The sequence below is a fragment of the Bicyclus anynana genome, chromosome 4 (genome assembly GCF_947172395.1).
Source record: "Bicyclus anynana chromosome 4, ilBicAnyn1.1, whole genome shotgun sequence".
NCBI classification, from domain to species: Eukaryota; Metazoa; Arthropoda; class Insecta; order Lepidoptera; family Nymphalidae; genus Bicyclus; species Bicyclus anynana.
This window is the reverse complement of record NC_069086.1, coordinates 7,461,282-7,480,165: the sequence shown is the minus strand read 5'-3', so window position 1 is coordinate 7,480,165 and position 18,884 is coordinate 7,461,282. Positions and strand designations below refer to the sequence as shown.

General features: G+C 36.1%; 1 protein-coding gene across 1 annotated transcript in view; it reads left to right on the top strand.

Moving 5' to 3' along the window:
- Positions 1–17,798, top strand: part of LOC112047284 (ATP-binding cassette sub-family C member 4) — a 69,542-nt gene extending 51,744 nt beyond the window's left edge. The window contains exons 17-24 of the mRNA XM_024084357.2: positions 729–869; positions 4,168–4,271; positions 4,947–5,236; positions 7,524–7,646; positions 8,758–8,880; positions 12,318–12,478; positions 12,929–13,034; positions 13,869–17,798. Of these exons, the coding sequence (XP_023940125.2) occupies positions 729–869; positions 4,168–4,271; positions 4,947–5,236; positions 7,524–7,646; positions 8,758–8,880; positions 12,318–12,478; positions 12,929–13,034; positions 13,869–14,057 (1,237 nt within the window). The 3' untranslated portion in view covers positions 14,058–17,798. The remainder of the gene's footprint in view (positions 1–728; positions 870–4,167; positions 4,272–4,946; positions 5,237–7,523; positions 7,647–8,757; positions 8,881–12,317; positions 12,479–12,928; positions 13,035–13,868) is intronic.
- The last annotated feature ends 1,086 nt before the right edge of the window (positions 17,799–18,884 follow it).

The window sequence follows — 18,884 nt, the reverse complement described above, 5'->3', positions numbered from 1 at the left end:
CAGTAAATAGCACATAGGTACAGTGTTATTTATCGCTTTTTAGTGTAATCTATAGTAATATTATAAAGTGGTAAAGTTTGTGGTGTTGTGAAGAGTAATCACTGGATCTACTGAATAGATTTTGAAAATTCTTTTACCATAGGCCGTGTCATAGGCCATTTTATCCCTGTATTCTCACGGGAACGGGAATTACGCGGGTGAAACCACGGAGCGATGACTAGTACATAATATACGTGTGCATATTCACCTTCCGTATTAAAAATGAATAAAATTTGTTGACTCGTCTTTCATACAAAAATATTGGGGTGCTATTAACACCAATGTTGAAGCCTCAACGGTAAGTGGCCGGACTCATTCATTACCATTGCCGTGAGATGTGGGGCTCTGGGCCCCTTGTAGGTTTTACAGAATATTAATAAAACACGACTTGGTTTGTGGAAGGTACGATGTATTCTCTCTTATGTAAAATGATCGGCACATCAATGTGAATGTGCTATGTTGCAATTTTAAACAATAGAACGCGGCTGGTGGCACACCGCGCGTTATTATAAATATACGATAAAACTTGGACTACACCGAGCCTCACTACAACCGAGAATTTGTGGTTCGATCCCTGCTCGCTAGACTATTAAATATAGTCGTACCTACTCTTAACAAGGTCTTTTCCGGCTAAATCAAGGAGAATGGAAAAAATGGGCCAATGTTTTAAAAAAAAATGTTTCCGTCAGAGTGGAGGGCGTGTCTCGCAGCCCGGTGTTCTCGCACGTGTCGGCCAGCATGGCTGGGCTCACGACGGTGCGCGCGTGCGGCGCGCAAGCCATGCTGCGCGCGCACTTCGACGACAAGCAGGACGTCCACACCGCTGCCTGGTAATGTTCTTTTTTTTTTAAAGAAAAAATTGTTATCGCCGCTTTGCAACGACTTGCGGTACGGACGGCTTCAGTGTGCTCGTGACGTTCGAGCCGTCCACATCTCTTGTTGTGTAATTCTTTATGGGCTACTTGGGATAGGCGGGGAGAGTGACTTGAGTGGAAAAGGGGAGTGTTTGTTAACAGTCAAAGGTACCTTTAACCCTACACACAACGTTCACAAGTGCGTGACTTTACTAATTCTCTGCCATTTTAGATTTTGGTTACAGTTTGATTTGACAATTAAGTTGTCCTGACAAATGTTGTGAATCATCATAACCTTTGTTCGACATTATTTTTCTTATTTTTGTAATTACTTCTGAGTCTGCTAAAAATATCTTTAGTATTAACTACAGAATATAGAACCGATCAGGCATAGCGCGCTGCTATCTTGATCACAAACATTGTCTGTCAAAGAATAAATTCACAGAATATCCTTTCTTCGAGTTGTGATATTTTTTTTTAGATAAGTATGTATTTGTTTTATTTTACAAATGAGTCTAACTTTAAATACCTATAGCATGAGTATATATTAGGTATACATACTCGTACGATATATTACGATAATGTAAGCAGTCATTGCCCGGGGTTAAGCTTCACTTAAAAGAGAGGATTTTGGGACTTAACCACGCGGTATTGTATATAGGGTACCACGCAGCTTCAGGGCGGACTGGCGAGCTTTGATGATATATAAAGCTGTCACGGTCACTTTTACATTAATAAATAATATTGACTAGGACACAACAGGTTGACATGCATTTCAAGGTAGGGGGTGTAAGGCCTAACTGCCTTCCTAAGTTTAAGCTGCTACTAAGGTAGTCAAGTGCGAGCTTATTTCATAAAACAAAGGGAAAAAGAAAAGCTAAATCTAAATATATAAAAGCGAAAGGTCACTCATCACGATAATTATCTCGAAAAATGCTTGACCTACGAATTGAAATTTGGCAGGGAGGTAGTTTATAGTTAGTAGACGTTCGCTAAAAACGGATGGCGAGAGGGCCAGATTACTAAGGGCGGGCGGATTCGCGGACGTCCGCTAGCCTCACTCAGGACTCAAACCCAGGGTCTCGAGATCTAAAGCCTCATATACAAAGAGAACAAATAAGTTTTCAAATGTAACATTTTAGTCTTGTGTGGTCAACCTAATATAAGTGTTTAGAGCCGAAGACTTGATAAATAAGAAAGTAGGTCGAGAGGGAATGGCATTGTATATTATTAAGTACTTAGATTAAGAGCCGTGGTAGCCTAGTGGATATGAGCTCTGCCTACGATTCGGAGGCCGTAGGTTCGAATTGGTCCAGATCTGCCTGGTGGGAGGCTTCAGCTGGTGCTAGTTACCACCCTACTGACAAAGACGTACCGCCAAGCGATTTAGCGTTCCGGTACAATTTCGTGTAGAAACTGAAAGGGGTGTGCATTTTCATCCTCCTAACAAGTTAGCCCGCTCCCATCGTAGGTTGCATCATCACTTACCATCAGGTGAGATTGTAGTATTGTAAGAGCTAACTTGTACAGAAAGAAGTGCATTTTAAGAGTTTAAAATATCAAGTTTTATCACGTGTCTCAAACGGTGAAGGAAATCATTGTGAGGAAACCTGCATACCTGAGAATTTTCTTAATTCTCTAGGTGTGTAAAATCTGCCAATCAGCATTGGGCCAGCGTGGTGGACTATTTGTCATGACCCTTCTCATTTTGAGAGGATTATCGTGCTCAACAGTGAGCCGAATATGGGTTCCTAGATTACACATCGTCAACCATGATAAATTTAATGTAAATATAATAATTACATAATAATATAGCGAACAATCGCGGGCATTGAAACTCACGGTCTATATCGTCAAGTCATAGATAGATAACACAGTTGATATGAAATGTTGAACTTAGTTCTACAAGGAACAGTGTATCTTTCAACAGATTTTAATATTATTAGGTACTTGGACAAACACAATCACTGAACTAACTGTACAGTCATGCTGATAACGATGATTGATAGATAGGTGATAATCGTATCAAGTACCAATCTAATAGCTGGATAGATCTAAATAAGTATTGTTGTTTTTATTAGGTACCTACCTACATAAACATCAAATTCTTTATACATAGACACAAATTCGTTATCAACCCATATAAGGCTCACTGCTGAGCTCGAGTCTCCTCTCAGAATGAGAGGGGTTAGGCCAATAGTCCACCACGCTGGCCCAATGCGGATTGGCAGACTTCACACACGCAGAGAACTAAGAAATTCTCTGGCGTGCAGGTTTTCTCACGATGTTTTCCTTCACCGTTTGAGACACATGATATTTAATTTCTTAAAATGCACACAACTGAAAAGACACAAATATTTTATACTATTAGATGGTCACTAGCGTGGCGTTTAGTCGCATTATAAACAACGAAAGTTACTTAAACAAATAAAAAAAATAAGTATCTACGAGTGAATGTCGACTTATGTGTTCAGGAATAGGGATGATGACAGTTTTTTAAATTGTATGTAATTTAAGAGTATGCTAATAGTAAAGTAATTTTGAAAAAGGAACAGGGTATCTGCGATCATTACTTTCGGAGCTACAGGGATTTAAAGGGTCAGATTTGCGGCGCTGCCGCGGATCTCTGAAAAACGCCCCATACAAAATGGCACGAGCTAATGACGTCGTAAGCAATGTAATGATCGTTAGATTTGTATGTGCGTTCAAACAAAATTACTAATATCTTTGTTATTTGTGCGTTTATGTTTATAGTTCACATATTAAAAAATGTCACATTTCAAGTAAGGAAGCTAAAACTGTATGAATTTTCATCTAATTACGATAAAAGATTTTTAATAGATTTTGAAATTTTATAATCTCATTTATTTTGCAAATATCCAGACAATCTTTGCTTTTTATGTATAAATTAGTTAACATTGACCTTATTTACCCGAATATATCATAAAAATCAATATATTCATTCCTAGGCATCATCCCCATTGTATAAGCTATATGTATATACGAGTACCTACATATACCTACATGCATGTGCGCTCAGTGGAGTAGCACATGGTGCTTCAGTTGTTTGACAGCGAGATATGTCTAGTGTCTGCCTATTTTTAGTGGTACTGAAGCACCATAATGGCGCCGAGTACCTACCTATCTGTCTGTGAATGTCCAGTGTTTTTTTCAAAACTGCACATGTTAATTACATTTAAATATTTTGTTATCTCATTAAAATAAAATATCTTATCTTTATCTATTTATTAATACCTCTGTTTTTTTGTTAAAGGTACTTAACTTTAATTACAAACACGGCCTTTTCGATATGGCTGAGCCTCATCTCCGCGACGTATGTCATTGTTGTGGCGTATTCCTTCCTGTTGATGGATGACGGTAAGATACTTTGTTTGAGGTCGTTATTCTATTAGATACTGAATACTGATAAGTTATATTTACCTTGTATGTGGTCAGTGGCGTGCACAGGGATTTTAACTAGAGTAGCCAGACGTACAAATTGTAAAAAAAAATGGATTTTTTTTCATCAATATAGGTTCGAAATGAATCCATTGAGTAGGCAATGCATTATTGCATCTATGAAGTGCACGCCATTGTATGTGGTCAATATACAATTTCATGTACCTACCTAGAAATAAAATGCAATTACTTATTATATATTTTTTTTGTTTATATACTACAAATTACCTATTATTCGATCCAAAACACAGAATAACACGATTTTTAAATGCATACCAACAATAATATTGCATTGCACACTCGCAAAAATATTTAGAATCAATAATTATAGTACCTATTTAAAACTAAATACAATATTTAAATTACTAGTAACTAACCTAACCTAAACATAATATTATAAAAATAAAATATAAAATTATATCTACAAGCTTAGGCGTCGTAGAATTTATCCGAATCGATGAATTACCTATTTATTTCTATTGATATTTGATTTTTTTTACTTACTATAAAGGAACAACCAAGTCGGGCAACGTAGGTACTACAAATTACCCATTTATTTTCCATTGACATTTGTTTTTTTTACTTACTATAAAGGAACAACAAAGTCGGGCAACGTTGGTCTAGCAATCAGCCAGGGGCTTATATTAGTGAACATGGTGCAGTACGGCATAAAGCAGACCACAGAAGTGATATCGCAGATGACGAGTGTGGAGCGAGTCATCCAGTTCACCAAACTCCCCAAAGAGAAGATAGATGGGCCTTCCCCGCCGAGGGACTGGCCTCAACGCGCGCGCCTCGTGTTTAAGGACCTTTACCTGAGATACGACAGGGAATCGGAGCCTGTACTTAAGAATCTAAATATAGTCATTGAAAGTGGATGGAAGGTAAGTGTGTCAATCCTACTTCCTATCGTACCTACTAATATTATAAACCTATCCTACCCTACTAATATTATAAATAATAATAATATAAGCGGCCTCCGTGGTGCAGTGGTATGCGCGGTGGATTTACAAGACGGAGGTCCTGGGTTCGATCCCCGGCTGGGCAGATTGAGATTTTCTTAATTTATCCAGGTCTGGCTGGTGGGCTTCGGCCGTGGCTAGCGTGGTGGCTAGCGTGGTGGCTTCGTTACCACCCTACCGGTAAAGACGTACCGCCAAGCGATTGAGCGTTCCGGTACGATGCCGTGTAGAAACCGAAAGGGCTGTGGATTTTCATCCTCCTCCTAACAAGTTAGCCCGCTCCCATCTTAGACTACATCATCACTTACCATCAGGTGAGATTGTAGTCAAGGGCTAACTTGTACAGAATAAAAAAAAAAAAACGCGAAAGTTTGTATCTATGTTTGGATGTTTGTTACTCTATAACGCCGCTACTACTGAAGCGATTTGGAATTGAAATAGATTTTACTTTGGATTAACACACGTATTAGTCTATTTAGACCATTGGACGGTCCCCTACAGTAAGCCTACTAAAGCCATACTCGATATGCAATGTTTACTAACAAATAAATTACAAATGAAGATAGAAAATGCATGTCATTTCATATTTTTCAATCATTAAACAAACAGATGGGTGAAGGTCGTTTCTAAGAAAAAACTGTTTTTAATGATTACCATCAGAAGTCGATGGCTATGACTTATTCGTATTGACCATAAAATACATAATAAAACACTGGTTAGTGGTTTTTGTTGTTATGAATTTGTATCGCGTCCTATTTAAGTGTTCATTTTCTCTACGATGTTTGAAGTTTACATAATCCACAAGTTCTCATCTCTCGGTTTATTATATGAGTATGACTTACACGGTATGTAAGTGCGAGTGTTTGATCTCTATTTTCTAATAAATAATTTATCCCTTGTACTCATATGATTTGTTTTAGTCAATATAGATTAGATTTATCTTGCTTTATCTAAAGAAGTGAGATAAATCGAAGATAGGTAAATATTCAATATATTTTATTAGGTAATATATTATTAGGATTACCTATATACATATAGTATACTCTATATTTTATTGATAAAAAGGACACTATTATTTGATAATAATAAGTATTATTGCGCTTTCCTCCATATAATACAAAAGTACCTATTAATGTCATTCATAAATAACAGCTATTTGTGTATTACTTATGTCATAAATACCATTTTAAATAAAATCCGACATTAAAATTAGAAATTTACAACCTAAGCATATTATCTACCTATATCTACTTATAATTTACAAATATTTATGTACTTTATGTTTAACTGAGGTATATTATAATTATATAACATACATAAGATAAACGCGCCACGCAGTGGGTAGTGACCCTGCTTTCTGCATCCACGGTCGTGGGTTCGATTCCCACAACTGAAAAATATTTATGTGATGAGCATGGGTGTTTTCTAGTGTCTGTGTGTATTTATACAGTATATAAGTATTTATATGTAGTATACATAACACAAGCTACTCTGTATGCTTACTTTGTAGCCCCAAAGCCTGTAAGCATACAGAGTAGCTTGTGATGTGTATTATTTAAGTATATTTATATATATATTAAGTATATTTATAAGAAGTATACAACGTATTTAACTCAGTATTTTAAGCAGTTAAAAATAGGCAGTATGTACTCGTACATTGCGAAATTTTAATATATATATACAATGAACAAAAAAAAAAGAAATACGCTTAATTGACGAAACGAGTCAACTGAGTATGCAGCAATAGACATATACAGCAGAGTACATAGCAATTGTAGAGAAAGTGAAGATTGCTGAATTCGATTTAATAAGTATTTAATGATGATAGAACAGGGAGATATATTATTACTATTATTTGCTAATTTTATAGGTACTCATTAGCAAATAATAGTAGGTAATAGACGAGAGAAAACGACGCATTTAGAGGGAGTCATATAAAGTCAATAATGTTTCTCTAACCTCATGGTTTAGAAAATACATAGGTACATGTGTCTTAAAAGAAGACAGCCCTTGACTACAATCTCACGTGATGGTAAGCTGTTACCTATATAGGCGCGCCTGTCACTTCATAATCAAGAAGTAAATGTTAAATAGAATGAGCCGAATTAAAGTCATGGGAACATTTGTTATAAGATATAGAATAGAATAAGTATTACGTATTACATAGAAAACAACTGCCAATATACATGATTATGTACAATTTCAACAGGTGGGGGTAGTCGGCAGAACTGGAGCAGGAAAGTCCTCCCTGATATCGGCACTGTTCCGCTTGGCGCCCATCGACGGGCATGTCTACATCGACGATGTCGACACCGGAGACATTGCACTTAAAGTAAGTCCTATTCGTGTAAAATAGATTTTGAGTTATTAGGGAAACCAAAGACTAAAGAGGCATTAAATGCTTCGCGTAAATATCTTGTCGCTTTGTTCACCAAAGAGTATAATTGTTAAAAGTAAAAGTTAGTAATAAAGATTACTGTTAGGCACACGCATGTCATTATGTTTGCTGAAGTCGTACCTATATATATGGTACGACTTCAGCAAACATAACCTCCAGGGCGGCACCTGAACTGGGTCCTAACTGAAAATCAGTGCTGCATACTTTTTTTATTGAAAGTATGCGGCAAAATGCTGAGTTGGGGCCTTTTTCTAGGTTGTGCCACATATTACAGGGAATTCTTTAGTGCTCCACTGTTTGAGTGGACAGTTAAGCCATAATATCTTATAATTTAGATTTTATGTGATATGTGGCATTACTTAAAAATAAAGATCTTTTCTTTCTTTCTTTCTTTCTTTCTTTCTTTCTATATATCCCGTAAGGATACAATACTTTAATATTTGATACAATACTTTAATATTTGATACAATACTTTAATTTTTATACCTCATCATCATCATCATCATCATTAACAACCCATTTTCGGGTCACTGCTGAGCTCGAGCTGTGAGCTGAGAGGAAGGATTGGTAGACTTCACACATGCAGAGAATTAAGAAAATTCTCTAGTATACAGGTTTCCTCACGATGTTTTTCCTTTACTATTTGAGACACTTGCTATTGAATTTATTAAAATACACACAACTGAAAAGTTGGAGGTGCATGCCCCGGACCGGTTTCGAATCCACACCCTCCGGAATCGAAGGCAGAGGTCATATCCATTGGGATATCCTACATATATGCTCTATCCTATATTTTTATACCTAATATGTAATAATGGATGGGCCAAGCAAATGGTTCATCGAACGGTAACTGCCAATTCATGGTCCCTAAATAAAGACATACTTCGCTTGCAACAATCACGTCCGTACATCGGCAAAGATTCCCTTCAGACCTGAACATAACAATGCTGCTTGGCGGCTTAATAAATTGTTAACTATTAATTAATTTAATGTTCCTATTATTATCTATTTAATTTGACTTAAATCGTGATATTTCCATTTGCAGGAGTTGCGGTCGAAAATTTCAATCATCCCTCAGGAGCCCGTGTTGTTCTCAGCTAGTTTACGATACAATTTGGACCCCTTCGACAAATATACGGACAACGATATTTGGAAGGCTTTAGAGCAGGCGAGTTTAAGTTATGCTTAATTAACTTGAAGTTTAGCTTAACCGACGGATCACCTGACAAGGCGAGATGTGAATTGTGACCACCATGCTGCTACAGTGTGGATTGATGGGTGGTAAATGTAAAAATCCAATCACACTATCACACTAATTATAATATTAGTGTGATAAAGAGAAAGGCGAAAGTTTGTGTGTAAGTGTGAAAGTGTGTAAGTATGTTTGTTCCTCTTTTACGCTACAGAAGCGATTTGGCTGAAATATATTCATCATATTTTTTCATTATATTTATTCATATTCATCCCGGAAAAATCCATGGTTCCTGCGGGATTTGTGAAAAACTGAATTCCACGCTGACGAAGTCGCGGGCGTCCGCTAGTATTTCATAATTCAATTCACCCAACCCAGGGCTAAAATTTTGGCCCTTAAGTTCGGATGAAAGGGTCGACAAATCATAGAACCTACTCCTTTTTAGAAGGCAGTTAAAAATCAGAAAGAATATCTAACATAACAGTATAACATAATATTTTAAAATGAAATAACATTGAATGAAACGCGTACAAGATTTGTATCTTGAATGAGGTGTCAGTGCATGACCCATAAAGTCGTAAGGTCTCGTGAGATAAGCGTGGTTGATCCAAGATTACAGTAATCGTTGCGTTATACGGTTAGTTACTCGTACGAATACCTACAGATGTAGTCGGAGATATATAACCGGCTTGAAGATGTGCTTCCTTTGTTACAAGGGCATCTTATCTAACTGGGTACCTAAGTTCTAATGACGTTTCGCTTCAACGTTTCTATTCGAACTGATAAAGTGTGGAATGCCCTTCCGGTGTCTGTTTCCTGCCTACAATCTAAACATCTTCAAGGCATTAGTGAGTAGGCATATTCTAGGCAAGTGCCCTACAAGTTAGCAAGTTTTTACAAGTTAGCCTTTGACTACAATCTCACCTGATAGTAAGTGATGATGCAGTCTAAGATGGAAGCGAGCTAACTTGTTAGGAGGAGGATGAAAATCCACACCCCTTTCTGTTTCTACGCGGCATCGTACCGGAACGCTAAATCGCTTGGCGGTACGTCTTTGCCGGTAGGGTGGTAACTAGCCACGGCCGAAGCCTCCCACCGGCCGTTTTCAGAGAAATATTTTATATTTCTGCTTCTGTCGTTAAACACTTTCTTCACATTATATCTATATACTAGCTGACGCCGCGCGGTTTCACCCGCGTGATTCCCGTTCCCATAGAAATACGGGGATATATAGCCTATAGCCTTCCTCGATAAATGGGCTTTTTTTTAATCTTTTTAAATAGGACCAGTGGTTCCTAAGATTAGCGCGTTCAAACAAACAAACTCTTCAGCTTTATAATATTAGTATAGATAATCAGCGAAAAACATAGACACAATTAAGGCTTTGTTAATAAATTAATCTATTACTACAATAAACCTTGGCTGCTAAGAGCCGTTTACAATAAATAAGTAGATAAATATGCAAGATCCCTTTAATTTGCATGTATAAGTTGTTTAGCAACATTGTCATTTTGCTTAATTGGTATCTTACATATGTCTGCCTATACTGTCAGATTACAGATCGATATAATCCATAGCTACTAATATTATAAATGCGAAAGTCAGTCTGTCTAACTGTCTATTTATCGGGGTTAATCATTAAAACGGCTGAACTGATATCAATGGAACTTTCACTGAAAGATTGAAGATTATTGCAACATATAGGCCACTTTTATATGTCTGTTCTACAAAATGAAAAACGTTGCAAAATTGTGTACGAATTGATATTTTTCAGAAGACTTAATGACTGTTTTATATTGATATTTGTTAATTACGACTCTACAGTTGAAAATAAATGAACAAAAATATATTAAAGTCTGCTAAAGTAAATAAGCTTCTTTTTAACCCGATGTTTTAACATTAAAGGGATTATAACGATTCTTTGTAGACATTACTAAGAAGACGGCGTGAATGATAAGATAAAAAAAAACAGCACGCTAAAAGATAATTCAAGTCATGATTAAATATTTACTCTATCTCATCGGAATATCTCAGTATGTATAATGACTGTCTGCGGATTATGACAATACAAACTAAAACATTGAGTTTTGTTGTCCTATCTAGGTTTTTCCCCGCATTTACCCGGACATAGTTAGGCTTTCTATTCCGCGTCCGGCCAAAATAAACGGTGTCCGGCTTGACCGGCTTTTTACATTTGGCAAATTTGCGAGCGCCGAGCGTGGCCGAGCGAACGCGACGAGAATCGAATGTTGGTCGCTCAGGCACCTATTAATACTGAGACAAAATCCTCAATAATGTATGGTGTCTGGCCTTTCTACCCAAATCTGTCTGTCCGGCTATTAGGTTTGGATACCTGGCAACCCTACTCGCATTATGTGCGTTTGTTTGGCTTCTAATTGTATCTACTAGAATCTAGATTACCTAAGTACCTATCAGCAGATATTATTTTTTTGCCCTACATAAATCTAAGTTGAGACGTACTTACTTCAGTAATAAGTACCCACTTAGTACTCGTATTATGAAATTACAATGTACTCTGTAAATATTAGAGTACGCAGTAATTACTATTCGTGTACTTACCTACTAATCGTGTTGTTTGTGTGGTATTTTCGTCCAAAATTCCTTCCAGTGCCTGAAAAGTCTTCGGTCAGCGGTGTTGCCAATGATGACCTTAGGGTTGAGACTTATACGCTAACTATGGGCCTCATAAAAAGGCTCAGAGCCATACAGCGGGCGATGGAACGAGCTATGCTAGGAGTATCTCTGCGTGATCGAATCAGAAATGAGGAGATCCGCAGAAGAACCAAAACTACTGACATGGCTCAACGAGTCGCGAAGCTGAAGTGACAATGGGCAGGGGACGTAGTTTGAAGAGACGATGGGCGTTGGTACTTGGTTCCAAGATGCTGGAATAGCGACCCTGCACTTGAAAGCAGTTTTGATGCAGCAGGTGGACTGACGACATCAAGCGAGTCGCAGGGATTCGCTGGATGCAGGCGGCTCAGGGTCGTGATGTTTGGAAGTCAAAGGACAAAAGGCCTAACTCCTGCAGTTGATGTCCATCGGCTGATATGACGATGACGAATCTTGTTCAGAGCGGAGTCGAAGTTTAGGGTGACCTACACGAGTAGGTACAGGAACAATTGTTTATAATAATTTGATCGCGCGTTTGATTAGATATAGGTGCAGTTGTTAGTCGATGTATTTAATCGTCGGTTCGGTTGTTTGTTATTATAGCTGTTTGTTTGGATGTTACTTGACACAGTACCTGTTTATTTATTTAAACCATTTTTTTGCACATCAAATTATGAAATTAAACATAAATAAATAATAAGCAAAAGGGGACCTTATCACTCGAATCTCTTCCAGGTTAGCAAAGTTTTAGAGAGATATATGATTTTCAATTGGCACAGGTGGAGTTAAAACAGAGCGTGACGTCACTGTCGGCGGGCGTGGAGGCGGGTGGAGCCAACTTCAGCGCGGGCCAACGCCAGCTGCTGTGTCTGGCGCGCGCCGCACTCGCGAGCAACCGCCTGCTGGTGTTGGACGAGGCCACCGCCAACGTTGACCCCAAGTGAGACCCAACGGCAGACACACACCCAACACTTAACAATCCACCTTGTCCATACGTCGTGACTACGTTTTGTCGAGATTTCGCTTCGCAGCTTTCATCGAATGTGTTGTCTTGTCCCTTGAAATAAAAAAAGTCCGCGATGACATATGAGTTTTACTTATATAAAAAAAACACATACTACGAAAGTTACTTAGTACGTGGACGAAGTATACTTTACAGCATGTGCTAATGCCTCGCAGTTTCACCCGCATGGTTCCCGTTCCCTTGGAATACGGGGATAATATATTTTTTCAAATCTTACCAGTAGTTCCTGAGATTAGCGCGTTCACACTTTTCAGGTTTATAATATAGTACAGATAAGATACTAGGGTCCCTAGTATCTTATAAATTATAATATGATTGCACACCAAGCGGAAGATGGACTTAATCTCGTATTGTATGTATTGACAGCACGGACGCGCTGATCCAGAAGTCCATCCGCAAACACTTCTCCGAGTGCACCGTGGTGACCGTCGCGCATCGCCTGCACACGGTAGCCGACTCCGACAGAGTCGTGGTGAGTATTATCCTAGTTCTAGCTCAATACAAACCCATTATTTCTTTTCTTAGAGTCATAGAGCTGTTTATGATTATGATGGGAAAGTTCTGTTTATTTTATTCAATGACATGTAAGCCCTTAACTGCGATCTCACCTGATGTTAGTGACAATGCAATGCAGTCTAAGACGGAAGCAGGCTTTCTTGGAAGAGGTACCTACAAGTCTTTTCTATGACGATTCTCTTGACAATTTCTACGTGGTGCCGTACCAAAAAGCTAAATCGCTTGGCGGCACATCTTTCTGCTACCGACATATTTACTCGTACCTATATATTTTTATATTTTAATTTATATTATTGCCGCCAAAAATTGCCAATTGTTAATTTATCCGATGGTTATAGCTATTTGTGGTTTCGGATTATGAGATCCAGGGTCTGGCTATGAGATACTGAGTTTTTAGTATTAAAACACTTTTAGTTAGCTAAAATTACTATCTTAAATGTATTAAATAAACTTTGGAAGTTGGTGGTGTAACACCCCCGTGCCTCGGAAAGCACCTTGAGCCGTTGGTCCCATTATCAATTATACATATAATTTATATGTATAATTGATATATTGTTTATATGATATAAACAATTATTATTATTGTAATTAGCCTAATCAGTTTATTTACTTTATTGCGTTATAGATTGTTCATCTTGCAGACCACCACTCACTTGTGAACTGTACTCGAACAAAGTGCGAACGATTTTTGAGCAGTAGCAAGTAGTTTAGTACGCTGCTCAATTAAAGCCTGGCTTAAGTAGTAGTAAACCTTTAAAATAGGCCGTTAATAATGATTCTGTTCGCACAGGTGATGGAGGCAGGTCAAATAGTTGAATGTGGCCACCCTCACGATCTCCTGCAGAACGAAGACGGCCACTTCACCCGAATGGTGAAGCAACTCGGCAGCTCCTCGGAGCAGAGTCTACGAGAACTGGCGCGAAACGCACATCTTCAGCATATTAAATACGTAGACGCAGACGACCAACCTCAAGCTTAGGATACTATGGATATTAACACGTATTCCTCAGGAACAGGAACCTTCGCCGTTCTACCACAGGACTGCTAGGCATCGCAGTCCAGTGGTAGAACGTTGTCTATATACGGGTCTATTATTTAAATCAGAGATTCCCAAAGTGGTCTATATCGACCCCTAGGGATCTATGACAAACTGCAACTGTCTATGTACGCGAAAAAATATTTGGGGGTACATTAAATGAAAATGGTTTCCACGATAGTGGATCATAATACATACACTGGTAGTACCTATTTTTTACATAATATTATCTTATAATATCAAAACATATACATTACAAAATACATTTTAAAAGTAACTATGAAGTAAAAAAAATATTATATATGTTTATAAAATTGTGTAAGTTGTGTAGGATACAGAAAATCAATATCAAATAAGTAGGAGGTCTACCCAACACGGAAAAACATGGCAAGGGGTCTACGACACAAAAAAGTTTGGGAAACTCTGAATTAAATGAATGATTGAATTTGTCATTTATAAAATCTATATGAGATATAGATATAATATATGGAATTGTGAATTACACCGTTTCACTCAAGATGAGTTAAATTGTAACCAGACTTGACAGTTTACAAGTCGACAGCTTCCAATATCGCTAGATGGATTAATTATGTACCTATATATATTTAGTTTTTAAAATACTAAGATGTCATGGTAGTAGTGGTGTCCACTAGCGGGTGTACTGTATAGACCCCCTTCACTAAGATTTTAACTAGGGTGCTTACCCTAGTTAAAATCTTGGTGAACGGGGTACTTACTTTGCGAACGGGGTACTTAACGGAATTAAGGAATACATTGCATGTTGGAAGGCAGTGCATTTTTACATCTATGAAGGGCAAGCACTGTACCAACGATATTTTATACTAGAGACAGGGCACTAGCACGTCAAAACTGAGGCGGATAAATGTGCATAATTATATTTAAACAAATAATACCTATATATTATTTACAATGTCGAGTTGTATGTTCAAAAAATGTAAAACTATACATTATCTATTCTTATACTTATCTATATAAAGTGAGTGAACAAAAAATTATGCATGTGTGCGCTCAGTGGAGTAGCTAAATTCAAATCGCTTTTTGCGGTGATTTTGTAGGCACTTAACATATCTATAGAATAAAATATCGTTGCTATAGACCACATACAGTGGCGTAGGTAATACCTTTTTGTAATGTTACAACATGTTTCTATATGTTTTATTTTCTAAATATTCTTATTACTGCAATGGCCTTTGTACATTTATATGAACGTACTTAATTTATTGAAAAAATATGTCTTAATAAATTATAAACCAAGGCCTTATAAAATAAACATACTTAAATGAAAATGTTGACTGACAAAGTGATAATAGAAAACCGCTGAAAACGGAAATTATCTACATTTTATAAAGTAGTTACTTTGTTCGAGTTAAATACTCAAAAAAAACAATGAGGGATCACAGAGTAACGGTTTCTCGAAATAATCGTGTATAGCGATCAAAGAGTTTAAGTTATAAATAAGTATAATGATAAGTATTTTAATTGAAATGTTACCACTAACCGAGTATTTGTTCTTTTGTGAAACTATAGATGAATATATACGATTTTTATTATATAATTTTTTTTTTATATTATAGGTATATGGTAAATACCTAAATTATATACGATTGATTATTATATGTGGTAAATACCTAAATTATAATGAAAAATTAATATGTATTTGTTGTAATTGCTTGAACATAAGCAAATAATATTTTATACAAAATCATATATTTTTGTATCTAGAATAATACAATACTAAATATTTTTTCATTCTGAAACATTCCCCATACACGCCACCACTCTAAAAAAACTGGTTAGTTAAAAAAAAACAATAGTGCCTACAATACATTTCATTTCAAAAAAGTTCTACTAAACACCACCATAATTTAAGCCAATGTAAAAGAAGTAGATGATTATGAAAAAAAATCAATAACTATACGCGCGTCATATTAAAGAGGGCGGATATTTGTGCCTCTGAGTATATTTCATCACATTGGGTTTGATTTGGTTATTACCCGACATTGGGCGGATAATTGTGCCTCTGAGTATATTTCATCACGTTGTGTTTGCTTTGGTTATTACTTGACATTGTGTTCATACTACATGTCTCTTATTTCTTAGACGCCGCATGCTTTCACCCACGTGGCGTAAAATTCTGTTTAACCCACGGGAACCATGATTTTTCCGGGATAAAAAGTAGTCTATGTATTAGTAAATAGAGAGTAAAATCTATTTCCATTCCAAATTTCACCAAAATCGGTTTGCAAGCCGCAGCGTAAAGGAGAAACAATTAAACATTTACACACAAACTTTCGCCTTTATAATATTAGTGTGATAGCACTCTGGGATAGTGTAGATTCCCAACAGTGATTGTGTTTTTAAATCGGTTCATTAGTTTCAGAGCCTATTCAATGCAAACAAACTATCAATTCTTTCCCCTTCATAATATTACTATAGATGAAGGTGCTAGTTAAAGTGCATTTTTTTTTTCAATAAATGCATGTGCATTTTATAATCTAAGAGCCCAAATAAGGTCAACCTTTTATAGCCATGGTCATATTTATTTATTTTATTGAAAAAATATCATTTTTATCTGGTAAACAGGTGGTTGAATGTTGATCTTACTTGGGATTCTACTATTTTAATAATTTTATTTAAAAAAAACAGACATTATCCGATTGTTTAATGACAATATTTTAAGTTTAGTTGCAGATGAGTATATGATATAATATGGCATAATTCACTGTGGACCAAAATGTGTACCTAATACAAAGACTGCATAATGTGTCACTATCACTAAATTACATCACAGTTCACTTGTTGAAATTGACAATACAATAATGGATAAATTATTTACATCAACAATATCAACAGTTTGAATTTTTGGTGGGGTAAAAATGTACCATAAAACTAACTACATATTTATTTTTCATTTTGTACTTAGAAAGATAGGAGAAAAATATGAAGGTATTAATTGCTTGAATTTTGTTTGCAACGCAATGTTGATAATTTGTTCATAATATGTGGTATGCAGTGAGATGGAATTTAAGCAATTCTCGATGTCTTCATAACATTTATAGTACAAGATCCGGCTTAAGAAATATATACCCTCATCTGTTATTTAATTGGGATAATAAATAAATGAAGGAAAATAATCACATTCACACATAAATAGGTTGCCTAGTTAAATTGCGGCTGAACAGTACTAACTGATTATTATTTTTTTTTAATTTATCCTTCCGCATTAATTAATTAAAAAAAACGTACACTATTTAATAGAAATGAAAGCTTATTTTTTGCTTAATTTAACTGTTTGGTTTTGTGGTTTCCTAGATTTTGCATGAAAAATGTGTTTGGCCGCAATTTACTTAGCAATGTATCACTATGAATATTATCTAACATTTATTTCATAGCACTAATATCAGATGATGGTATATATTTCTAATGTCAGATCTTAGACTATTACTAAGTAATAGATGGTGCTTTCAAAAGATGCCTTTTTTATGTATGAAATGTATTCCTCTCAATGTGATACTGCTTAATCATTATTGCAAGCAATGAAAGTCACAAAATTAGTGTCATAAAATGAAAGTACTTAATAAAGCTTAGTAAAATAAAACTCAATATAGCATGTATTCATATACTCAATATTTTCTATGCAACAGTTTTTACAGCAAGTTTAAACTTGCTAAAAATAAAATTAGTAACTTTTTACTACAAAATGTATCACTGTAAATATTTAGTTAAGTAATTAATTATTTGTTATATTTTGAATGATAAATACCATTTGTTATAATTTTTGCTTAATATTAAGACAATAAAAGTAATAAACAATTATTATAAATTTGTATGTTATTGAAATATTTCTCCCATCAACATCAATATTAATCAACAATTTATTATAGTAGAATCACAGATTAAGGGAATAAATAAGAATAATAGGCAGATAGAGTGTACGGACCATTTCCCTCCAGCTTCCAAATTGACTGAAAAGACTGTTACATGTAGGTAGGTCAATACACCATGTGCGGATCAAATCACAACTGCTCAGTGATAAGTCCGGCCCCTTTTATAGAGGCTTCAAACATTGATTATTGATTATTATTAAACTGATTAAGTTTATATTTGTTAAAGTTAAATTTTTTTCATAAAGAATACTTGCCATATATTTAAAATATGACCAATATTCCAATTCCCTTCCAACAAGTCAGGAAAGACTGTATTAGGAGTGGGTACCACAGACCAACAGGGCGGGGATTGAACCACCACCCCTCGGTGATGAGTCTAACCGCTCTTGCCATTGTGCTATTGAGGCTCTAATTAATAAATTAATAAAATACATAACGCTTTATATTCTTTAAACAATATTAGACATGTGTTATATAACAACCAAATAGTTGACTGAGTTTATGATTGCCTTGAGATATTTCTAGCCCATTATAAAATAAGACTTCTGTACATTTACTACAGCATAACTAATAAAATGGTAGGTACAGCTAGCTATAGCTTGGGAACTTTGTTCGTAACACTCCCGATGATCCGCGCGGGCCGGGGATCGTGTAGCGATGAATGAAAAACCCACGACTGATGCACCTCACTTCCCCACACGCTCGATTTCAAACCCGCACAGTGTTTCCCAACGTCGCCCAGCATATCATGGGTGTGTCATCAACTAAATTGCCAGACTATAATTCACTATATTTGATGTATGCTAGTTGACATGTACAAAATTGACATTCTATGTGAAAATTTTGTCAGTTGCTTACTGGA